We start from the raw sequence: 12,294 nt of genomic DNA, 5'->3' as shown, positions 1-12,294 counted from the left end.
CCCGACTGCGCATGCGAATATCCCATAGTTCGATATATCGGAGAGAGCATAGGCCGTGATTAACATGTTCCTTGTGTGAAGTTACAAATTTCCCACGAAAGGAATTGAAATAGGATCAAGAAACAAGTGTAGTGAGAATGTTGGTGCAGCGGGTTGAAGTAGAAATGGTTTAAAATATTGACGACAGATGGCGGTAGTAAGCGACTAGTTTCTCGTGCCATCTATCGGATCTATCGTCTGTTACTGTAGCTGTAATTTTCCTCAATTTGTATTGTTGGACTTCTTCAACGACTTTATCTATAGCAACATTCTCGAAAGTAGCAAACATGTTCCTCTGACGAAGCGTGAAATTTAATGCCGAAAGTGCTGATTTTCTGTTTATAATACATATAAATTAATAATAGAAGGCCACGTTAAATTACAAATACAATATAGTGCAAAAGTAGGCCTGCTGCTTCGTAGGTATAATTAAGGATCATCAGGAACTACATTCTTTGATGATTAAATCGAACTGTAAATGACTTTTTAGAGACTGGGGGAATGTTGCTTTTCACATCAAGGGAAGCTCAAACTAAGAAAGTTTGGAAACCAGTAGTGCAGAGTCTCACGTTCCCATCAACACGGCTCTCAGTGGTCAAGCGAGACTTTTTCTAGAGCGTTTGCCATCTCCTGAGACAGAGGGAGATCTTGAAAATTATGACAATAGAATACATATATCCTAAAAGACTACAGTAGAAATTTGAGCTCAAAATTTGTTAACTTAAGGAATAAAGGTGAAAGGAAATGGAAACAGAAAAAAATAGACTGTGATTACTGAGTTTACTCTCTTTTTTTGCGCCTTGTAGCCATGTTCCATACGAAATTCCAGTGAAAACATTTATAACGGGTTCACAAAATTTAGGACTATTTTCTAAGTCTCGAAAATGTCCTTCACAAGAGACAGTACTAATAACTTAGTGAGCTTGTTGGTGAAAACCTCCTGAGTCTGCCTTCTGCGTAAATTATGTATGGACCTTCTTCGGAGAAAAATACGTTAGGTCGTCAGACGAAGTGGTTGCTGGGATCGATAATTTTATGACTTCTAGAAATGGTGTACCCAGATTTGACACGATATTTTATGTCTGACACATTAAGTCGTAAAAATTCGGTTGCCGTTGGCAAAAACAGCATACGTCCAAAATGTGAAACGTTGAGATATCGTCATCATTGCTATACAAGCACTGCGGTGGTAGGGTAAAGGAGTCGTGGAAAAGAGGGATCATGTTGTACTCTTATAGTTGTCAGAAGAAGAGTCACATGTTTGGAACAGGTTTTATTGTTAATAAAAAAAGGAAGCATCTTAATTTAGACTTCCAGGCAAAACCTCACAGAACATGTAGGCTACGAATTAAGGGAAAGTTTTCTAACTATAGCCTTATTTGTGCGTATGCCCCAACTGAAGATAAAAGTGATGAGGAGGAAGACTCCTTTTATGATGAATTGGATGAACTGTATGGCGAATGTCCAAAAAGGGATTGTAAAATAATCATAGGGGACATGAATGCTGAAGTGGGGAATGAAGATGTATACAGATCTGTTATTGGAAAACATAGCCTACATAACAAGTCAAACGATAATGGGATGAGATTAATAAATTTTGCTTCCTCAAGAAACATGGTAGTAGGTAGTACAATGTTTAATCATAAGGATATACATAAACGAACCTGGAAATCCCCTGATGGAAATGTGTTTAACCAAACTGATCACATCCTAACAGATGTAAGACATTGTTCAGACTTGATGGATGTCAGGAGGCCAACATTGACTCTGTTCATTACTTAATAATATCAAAGATTAGAAGTCAAATATCTAATACAAGGAAGATACATGGATCCCAGGCTAAGAAATTGAATTGTGGAAAATTGGTGGAACAAGGAGTTGCAACCAGATATACTGAATTAATTAGTGAATGCCTGGCAGGTCTCTCTGATAGTGAGGATGTCAGTGAAGCCTGGAGGGTCCTCAGATATGTTATTATAAATGCTGCTGATGCAGTTTTAGGAAGAATGGAAAGGATAAAGTACAAGAATTGGTTTGATGGAGAGTCTGAGCAAGTGACAAATAAAAACAAATCAGCCATATAAGAGAATGCAGGAAAGGAACCATACTCGAGGGGCCGTGAAAGAATACCGTGAAGCGAGAAGAAAAGGAAAAAATATCGCATAAAAAGAAGAAAAGGGAATATGATAAACAAGAACTGATTGAACTGGAGCATTTAAGAAGTTCAAACGAAATTAGAGCGTTTTATCAAAAACTAAACAAGAGTCGAAAGGACTTTCAACCTAGAACAACCTTATGTAGAGATAAAGAAGGCACGATATTGAGTAGCGATGAAGCAATATTGGAAAGATGGGCGCAATATTTTGAGGAATAATTAAATGGTAATGCCTCTGAACAAGCGGAAGGTATGACCAAAGACAGGAATGAAGAAAATTTTGAGGCTGAAGAGGCAGCGCCGACCATTAAAGAAGTAGAACAAGCTATCAAGAAATTGAAAAATAATAAAGCTCCAGGAATGGATCTCATCACGGCAGAATTAGCAAAATTTGCAGGCCCAGAATATGCTAAGAACTTACATCAGCTGATAGTTAAGATATGGATAACTGAAACAATCCCAGAGGAATGGAACCTAAGTACTGTATGCCCTATCCATAAGAAAGGCAATGTCATGGTATGCTTTAACTCTAGAGGAATTAGTCTGTTGTGCATAGCACGTGTTGTCACGTGTTCGGTGTACAACGCACGACAAGTAACTTAACGCCGTATTTGATATAGCGAATTTATTGCACATTCGCTCTTACAATCACACAATTTACAATCTCACAATTACTGCCCTTGGCAGTATCACAAATTATCACATCAAATCTTCTAACCACGTTTTCGGGTCTTCTCCCCGCGACTGCTGCTATATTTCAACTGTCTTCGGCGGATGCTGCATTTTAACTGACTCCTTAGTCAAAGTTAAAGTCACATTGCGACTGACGGTCAGTCCGTCGGTAAGTCTTGTTGTCGAGCCCCATCTGGGGCTCATGACCAGATATTTATTACTGCTTGACCGTTACGGTCTTGTTTTTTGGGGCGCCCTCTCTGACGAGAGGACGGGTCTGTCTTTTAGGCAGTGTAGTTCTTTTATAGTAAACCCTCAGCCGGGCAACGGGACAACGCCTCGCTTCCTTGTCGCCTAGTAGTGTTTACAAAGGCGTTGCTGGGCAACGCTGCCGAGAGTTGTTTACTGCTGCCTAGCAACCGCGGCATCCTCCGCTACGTCACCGCGGGGGAGGAGGGCGGAGTGTTGACTGGCCTGTTACCGTAGTAGCGACAGCGCCCGATGTTGTTACGTCACCGCTGGCGGGGGAGGGGATATCCTCCATAGCGCAATACGTCACACTATTTTCCAACATTCTATTTAACAGACTCTCTCCCTTTTTGGATGGCGTAATTTGGCGTAATGTGGGTTTCGTCAAGGAAGATCAACTAACGATCATATTTTCGCTATTCGCCAGGTCCTTGAGAAGTGTAATGAATTCTAAATTGAAACACATCATCTTTTCATTGACTTCCGATCAGCCTATGACTCCATAGATAGAGATAGCCCTTTTCTGGCAATGGAAGAGATGCACATTCAACGGAAGTTAATCGCCTTAGTCAGAGCCACTATGAGAAAGACCCAATGCCAAATTAAGATTCAGAATATGTTGTCCAGCCCTATAATAACTAGAAATGGAGTTCGACAAGGGGATTCCCTAGCCTGCCTTTTGTTCAATTTAGCATTAGATAAGGTAGTTAGAGATGCAGGCATCAACACAAGGGAACTATATTCTATAAGTCAGTTCAAATTTTGGCATTTGCAGATATTGATATAATTGGTAGAACATAAAAATCTACGAAAGAAGCTTTTCTTATTTTGAAAAGAGCAGCAAAAAAGACAAATCTACAAATTAACCAAAATAAAACAAAGAAAGACTGTGCTAATGGACGTGCATATATTGAAATTGGCTCATAGAAATTTGAGGTTGTATGTAGTTTTACTTACCTTGGATCAGAAGTTAACTGTAAAAATGACATCAGTGATGAAATAAAAAAGCGTGTACTTGCGGCAAATAAATGTCTCCATGGCCTTAGGAAACACCTGAAATCCCAACTAATACCCAGGAAGATCAAAACTATGTTGTATAAATTACTTATAAGATCAGTGCTATCTTATGCCTCTGAGACCTGGCCACTGTCAAGATCGGATGAAAGACTGTTAAGCATATTTGAAAGGAGGATCCTGAGATATATCTTTGGACCAGTGGAAGAAAATGGAATATGGAGGAAGAGGTATAACCATGAGCTATACAAACTATTTAATGAACCAGACATTATCGGCTTTATAAAGATGAAAAGGCTTGAATGGGCTGGACACCTACTCTGTTGGGTTCCTTAGAAAGAGTTAACCTCATTCACTGGACAACCCCTGTCATATTCACTACAGCTATTTATTCATCTGAGACAAGTCTAGTAAATCTGACAAGGGCTGTCCAGTGATTGAGGTTACCTCATTCTAAGGGACCCAACAGAGTAGGTGTCTTCTCCTCATCACCCGGGGACAGAAACATATCCAATTTTCTAATTTCTAGAATACCGGACGCTGGACAAAGTACGGAAACCGAGTAATTCTGAGTATTATACACCATATCCAGAAGCCTTTAGAATCTAAGGGGCACGTAAGTTGACCTTACAACGGAATCCTCACCAAGTTCAAGCTCAAGTATTCTATGACTTAACAAATGGTGTTAAGCTGCAGTGCCAGCACTTTGCACAGTGTCAATGCCATTGCGTTTGATTTCATGTACATCTCCCAGTGCCATGTATGACAATGAATAATGTAATTCATAGTAGGCAGGTAGTAGAACTGCGTTTCGGTATCCATAATTTTGGAACATGCGAAGTAGTTTTGTACACATGTACGGCGAGCAAAGGGACAGGCACATCGGAACTCTTTGTTTTCTGATGGTTGTCCGGGGCAAAATAAAATCTTGTGATGCTTCAGCTTGCATATGCCTCGGTACACATACTGAGAAATGTGAAAGTCGTACACTTATCTTTCCAGCGCAGGGACATTCATGTTTACGGTGCGATGGCGACTTTTGACAAATTGGAGTACACGAGAAAGACGTAGTACCATGTAAATGGGATGACATCATAACTTATGCTGAGCATAATTCATCACCATTCAAAGTAGTGAATCCAGTGAAGCTAGGTAATATTTTCCACGAGATGCAGTCCAGTCTAGGCTTACATACTTCGCTAACCTGAAACCTCGGCTAATTATCGAACCGCTTCGCACGTATCGGGTAGACGACGCCGAGTCATGTGTAATTTTGGCAAGAACGTCACATCAAGGACCGTGGAACTCTCACCTGGTAACTCAAAAAGAGAAAGCGTTGGAGTTAAAGCTTGTCCAAAGGCAACCTACTACTAACCCGAAACCATCAAAAGTGGGTGATATGTTGATCCTTGTCAGGTACCTAAGGAAGTAACAGATGCTACAGTCTTTGAAGCGCTTGCTGGTGACTCATTTAATGAAGTGTCAGAAGGCAACACAGAGACTGACAGTGAAGGTAACAGCAGTGATTTGAATGAGTGGTTGGTCATGTTAAAATTCCATGCAAAATGGGCGAAAGTGTTATTTTCTTCTTTGCCAGAAAAAAAAAATTGGTTCGCTCTAATTATTATGTTGTAAGATTTGAGGCTTTCACGGCGGTGACTATGAAGAAAGCAGTCTTCTGGGATTTGGCGCCGTGTATATGTGGTATCCCAGAAGACTGCTTTCTTCATAATTATTATGTTCTTTATTGTCTACTTAATACTGTCAGTTTCTGTTTTGATACCTACAGATCGTGTACAGTATACGTAACTTTGAGTTGATACTGTTAGTAACTCACTTGTACACATAACAAAGAGTTTTTTTTTTCATTTTCTCAAAAAAAAAATGTGGACATATTCTGTGTTTCCTTGTAGCAACTAAATTCCAAAGGCTAATGAACTTAATCCTTGATTCTTGATGTTTGACGATGACGAAAATCATTCAAAACAGTTTGCAGCCACCTACTCACGCTGGTTCCTCGCTCGCGGATTTTTCTACCCTGAAGATGGAGGCGATACATTTCTCAGAAACGTCGGTTCACACAAGATCTACACGGCGCCACTTCCCAGAAGATGGTATTCTTCAATGAAGTAGAAAGGTTTGAAACAAATCTTTCGTGGTCTAATGGATTTGCATTTACCTGGATGGGTGAAGGAAACCCACAAAAACTTGAACAGGACAGTCGGCGTCCCGTCCCAGACTCGAACCGAAGTTTTATCGCTATACCAATTTCCAGGGTTTAGAAAATTTGAGTTCCCTCTCACTTATTAACTGGAATCTCATAGACATCAAGAACTTATAACATTCAGGAACTGTTATATGACAACATTTTCGAACGTAGGAATCTTCGTGGATTTAAATAAGTTTTCTGCCTGTAATTTATCATCTACATCTATCGCAGCAATTTTTTTTAATCACTAACAGACGAGTCACTTACAAAAGTAATCTTGATAATACAAACCGCGGGCATGAATTCAACCAAGTTAATTAACAATTATATCTTAAATTGAAGAAAGCAGTCTTCTGGGATTTAGCACCGTGTATATGTGGAGTTAACCGACGTTTCGGAGGAACGTATCGCCTCCATCTTCAGGGTAGAAGAAAAAATATAAGAAATCTGCAAGCGAAGAGACCGCGAAACGTCGGTTAACACCACATATACACGGTGCCAAATCCCAGAAGACTGCTTTCTTCATAGTCACCGCCGTGAAAGCCTCAAATCTTACATATCTTAAATTGCTTTATTACGTTTTAAATCTCTCTTCTTTTAATTGGATGCCTCCGACTAAGGAGTTGGGAATCACAGCTACAAAGGATCTCAACAACGATACTGGAGAATAAATATTTATTAACATGAAATACTCTTCATACATTTGGTAGAAAGTATTTATAACATCTAAAACCTCGAATACGGCGTACTCGTGTATATAATGACAATAATTTAACAATAAATAAAATAAGCAATAAATATTCAGAGGACATATTGAGCACACTGCAATTTTATATTATATTTCTACCCTTCATTTACTTCTTTAATAAGAAAAATTAAATATCAAACATAGAAAATATTATTTAATAACATCTTTATAACATCACACATGCACTACCTAACATACATACCAATATGTACTCCACACATACAATTCGTAATACTACTGATGCCTTATGATATTAATACTATAGAATCTGGATGTACCAGCAGAAATGACAAAAATATAAATAAAGAAATGAAGCTATGACTTGCTTCATTACTTTGAGGAAAAATAATCGAATATTAATAAAATAACTTAGTAAATATAATTAACTTAACATAAAATACATTTAATTGTATAAATAATAAAATAAATTAAGTTCTGTCAATGAATCATGAAATAGGAAATGGGTACAAAATGGAAAAAAAATAATGCAATGTCTTCATATTAAGACGCTCTTCCTGTCGCGTAGAACAAGCACCTCTCTCAGTTCCTGATTACATCATTGTCCTGATGACGACATAGTCTGTTACCACAGTTCTGGATCTACGTTAGCGTTGATTTCCTAGTGTTCATTTCTGAATACACCACCAGCTGGAGAGACGAAGGGAAAATAAATAAATTTTAATATGTATATGCCATCTTCATATTTTTTATTTGTTGGGAAATCTTCACTCGCTAAGAATTTACCCATTTCGGATTACTTGGGTCTGACACGTATGAAGTGATTGAAATGAAGTGAAGTAGGAATGCAGTTATCATAACACAACCTCAGCCACGTTCACTCGAAATATAAATAATGATGAAGTCCACATCTAGCAGTTGCGGTTTGACAACAGGAGACAGGTGGAGTGTTACGGTTACTTTGTTGCAGGGAGATTCTCCCTCAGATCTGCAAAGAAAAAGAAACACACAAATTTTATTTAGAGGTTAGAGATATATAATATTAAAGACACCATCATGCAATTGTCCAACGGAACAAATTTCATTAAATTATCTCTCTCCGCTCTCGAGTGGTTAGCATTACGGTCTCCTTCTCTTCTTGCCCAAGAGGCTGTTTAACGTGGCTCAAGCTCTCTTAAGATTTTCTCGAGGAACTCCACACAAATGCTGGGAAAGCATATTAAATTAGTCCAGGCCGCTTCCGTCCACGTCCTTCTATTATTATTATTATTATTATTATTATTATTATTGTAGGGGGTGGGTTTCCCCATGCACCGCGACTAATAATCTATTGTACGTCCCCCTTTAATATTCTACCAGTCTCCATACCCTGCCGGTACTGGTGCTCGCTATCAGCCCCGTTCAGACAGCGAGGCTGGCTGCGGTACCCGATGCTTACCCATCTACCGGAGGCATTGGAAACTACTTGGGAGGGAAACTTTTTACCTAATAATTTTGTTCAGAGGTCTCCTAGAGACATGAGGATCTTTTACGTGCCGTAAATCTACGACACGGAACCCACGGCTTAAAGTCCCTCCCGGAGGACTTGTTCCCTGAATTTTTCCGCCCTTAAAAATTCCACGACTTCCGCCGGGTTTGAACCCGCGTACCTTGAGTCATGAGGTAGGAACGTTACCCCTAGCTACGGAGGTCGCTCACGTCCTTCTAAATATGCCATTCGAAATAATCGTCCTACTCAGGGTTATATAACCTATTCGCATGCCTGAGCTGTACAACTACCGATATTCGTGCCGCCTGCGACCGCCGGCTGCTTCTGTGTGGCTCATAAGAATGTTCTCCAGTTCCTCAAAACATGTGTTGATGCGTACGTCCTCTTTAAAAACGGGTGAGTCTTTGCTAATATTCCGTGCATTTTTTCGCAGTTGATGTCCAACGATACCCAACAGCTAATCCAGAAGAGAACGAAGTTGTACGATTCCATGACCGTAATTAATATCGATAAAATGAAGTAGCCGTTAATAAATGAATATAAGCATTATGGGTACAATTCTTATTCGCGTGTTTGTGTTTCATACAGGCCCTATAAAATTACTGCGAAGCAAATACTTTTATCGATGAGCTAAATGAAAGAGACGGCACACACACACACACACACACATACACACTCAGGAGTAAACGTGAAAATAATAATAATAATAATAATAATAATAATAATAAGAAGAAGAAGAAGAAGAAGAAGACGACGACGACGACACTGGTATTGGAAAAAAATATGTTTTTTCTTCAAAATCCGGCCCGCGATAAATACCTAAAGAACAGTGCGGTCTTTCAGTGGTTTGAAGTTAGGTAGTTTTAATTTATGCGACATAGGAAGAAACTTGTTTCGCTAAAACCTATTTTTAAGAGTTCCCTATGAGCACAGTGACACTACAGGTGGAAGTAGGCCCAAATTTTACAACTTCTATTTTTCAAATTTATTGATGAAATTTTATATGGAAAGCCTGTAATTAATATTTTGGAACATAATTAATTTCGGTTGAGATATTCCATTAAAATTTCTATTTTACGTAAGTAAATAAATAATCTTCCGCTTTCCTACACTAATACAGGTAAACAAAAGCTGTAGGCCCTATCCATTAAACTACAGAAATTCAGACGGTTTTTATATCGCAAGTATATAATGCCTTTTGGGATAGCTACTAACTTTGTAACCGCGGTTCGATTACCTGTAGGAGTACATTTTATTTGTTCACTACCAAATTCAGCCCAACTCTGTGACTAACTCCGCATATGATTAGGCCGCGCCATAGCTCAAGTCGGTTAGTCGCTGGGTTCCAACCGCGGTGGCCTGGGTTCGATCCCGGGTCTGGTCAAGTGGGATTTGTGGTGGACAAAGTGGCGCTGGGGCGGGTTTTCTCCGAGTACTTCGGTTTCCCCTGCCAATCTTAATTCCACCAATTGCTCCACAATCACCCTCACCTATCATCTGGGGCTGGTACAATAGGCCAGAAGTGGCCGCAGTAGAAGGGACTTAGTCCCACCCCACTAGCAACAAAAAGAACTCCGTATGCGATCCTTTGCGAACCGAGCTTTCTTCTCCGGAAGTGCAGTTACGGAAGTGCGGAGCTGATCATTCACCTGCATCTGATACCGAGGTCTAATAACTCGTGTGCTCTGTAAGCATCCATAATATATTAATAATCCCACACACATGAGTATCTTTGTCACTTTCAATTATTTCTAGAAACTTCTCGAAAAATATTAATTCAACGTCCTACACCTCACTTTGTGAAAACTGTCCCTCTTCGTAACCTTGCTGCAAATTTCCGCCGGACCCTCTACAGGACATCTGTACACCAACTGACGGATTTTTGTGAAAATCGGTATGATCAGCGTTCTACCTGAGGTTACAATATCTTGGTACACGATAACTCTTTGTCATTAACATTTCCAATATGATGACAGCGAGACTTCTGAAGTGGAAGCAACATTTGGGCCATTTCATATAACTTTACTTATAGATTCGCCTGTTAATATATATAAAAACACACATACGTACATACCTACAAGCCAATTTACTTCATTTAGTGTGACTATGATAACTATGAAGCACAACAGATCACGGTAGGTCGCGGTGCAAGGGCCGAGAAGGCCCACCCCTATAAATTCATTCATTATTATATGATAACTATATGTCGCTGTAAATAGACTTTTACGCTTATATGAATACGCGTATGTGCTGTAAACACATCCACTAATTTCTTATGACAGGTGTCTTCTGTGTCTTATTTTAAATATACAGTTCGCTGTCGGGATAGTTTAGTCACGTAACTGAATAAGGGATAGACGGCAGGGGTTCGATTTCCGGTTCGGACAGGGATAACTTTCTTTGTCACCCCTTTCAGAACGGTTCGGAAGTTCAAACAGCCTCGCATAGAGTGGATTCTGAAACTTCTTTCCCCGAGGATAAAGCTGTCAGAGAGTATAACTAGCCATTCGGTTTCGTCTGCAGTGTACTGGAGTGAGTTTGGGTACATTTCTGCGTTTCCCTTTCCTCAGTCGTCCCAGGCATACGCTAGGATAATGCCCCGAACTAAATCACAGCCCTTTCTTCCGCCATATTCCCTAATCATCCTATCATTAGACGCTGCCGAATTACAGGGCGGCTGTGACGGATTACAGCTCTTATAGCCTATTCTAAATAAAATAATCAGCCTTTGACAATGGATATTGAGAAATAAAACTATTGAAACCTTTAGTATAGATAGTAGTTCTCCAGGCCGAGATTCGAATCTGGAACCTCCAGAATATGACACAGTAGTGTTAACAACTGCACCACGATGTGAGAAGACAAGACAAAATATTAAGTAGTTGAGACAGTGTCGTCTGCCTTAGCACTTCTAATAGCGATAATTAATTTCAGCAAGAAAGGAAAGATGTAGGTCTGCTCCACTTTTCAGTGTGTACATTTCTAAATATATTTATTGCTATTTTTCATAGGACATTTACATTGGTATTCATTTATTGCAGATAAAAATCCATTGTTGCAAAGATAATTACACTGCAGATATAAAACCTTACAATTTTCTTAACTTTTCTTTAAACATTCATTATCCTATGGAGAAACATTTCAATTAAAATGTGCAGCACTTAACCAGATCATCAATTACGGTGTGTACCGGTTTCTTCATAAGATGAGAAATTTTTATGAAAATCTATACATTTCGAAGCAAGCTTCATGTAATGAGGCCAATCTTTTGGATCGATGTATAAAAAATTAAATTTCCCAGCAGATGTTAGTGTAGACAGGGCTCCCCTAATAACCTGCGTCGAAACTCCTTGAGTAAGCTCAGTTGCGGAGAGAAAACGTGTACAGAGATACGACCTCCCTACTGTGTGTTACTTTCATGCACTTCGTACACAAAAACCAAATCACAGTTTCCACAGGGGACTGGAGAACATAAATCTTAGAATGAGATTAAGGTTCCCAGAGCGAAAATTAGGCTTATTAATATCACGGCCTACTGGGATGTGACTCCGTATATTATGGTAGGTAGATAAAATGCTGGGAAATTCTTGAGTAGCTGCAGATTTGGTTTCTCCTGAAGAAGGGCACAGCTCCATAAGTAAAGATATCGGGGTTTTGGTGGAAAGTTGGTAGGCGTAAGTAATGGTAAAATTATACCTGTAACAGGCCGTGGAGGCCCATAGGGTTGTGAGAGGTTGAGGCTCCCACATTTTCTAGAAAAT

General features: G+C 39.5%; 1 protein-coding gene across 2 annotated transcripts in view; it reads right to left on the bottom strand.

The window, feature by feature from the left end:
• Positions 1 to 7,010: 7,010 nt before the first annotated feature.
• Positions 7,011 to 12,294, bottom strand: part of LOC111873097 — a 53,597-nt gene continuing 48,313 nt past the window's right edge. For both annotated transcript variants that reach the window (XM_023867510.2, XM_023867509.2), the window contains exon 5: positions 7,011 to 8,032. In XM_023867510.2, coding sequence (XP_023723278.1) covers positions 8,027 to 8,032 — 6 coding nt within the window. In that variant the 3' untranslated portion in view covers positions 7,011 to 8,026. The remainder of the gene's footprint in view (positions 8,033 to 12,294) is intronic.

Source organism: Cryptotermes secundus, unplaced genomic scaffold (genome assembly GCF_002891405.2).
Source record: "Cryptotermes secundus unplaced genomic scaffold, Csec_1.0 scaffold120, whole genome shotgun sequence".
Taxonomy (NCBI): Eukaryota; Metazoa; Arthropoda; class Insecta; order Blattodea; family Kalotermitidae; genus Cryptotermes; species Cryptotermes secundus.
Note: the sequence above shows the minus strand (reverse complement) of the source record. Positions and strands in the feature narration are given on the sequence as shown.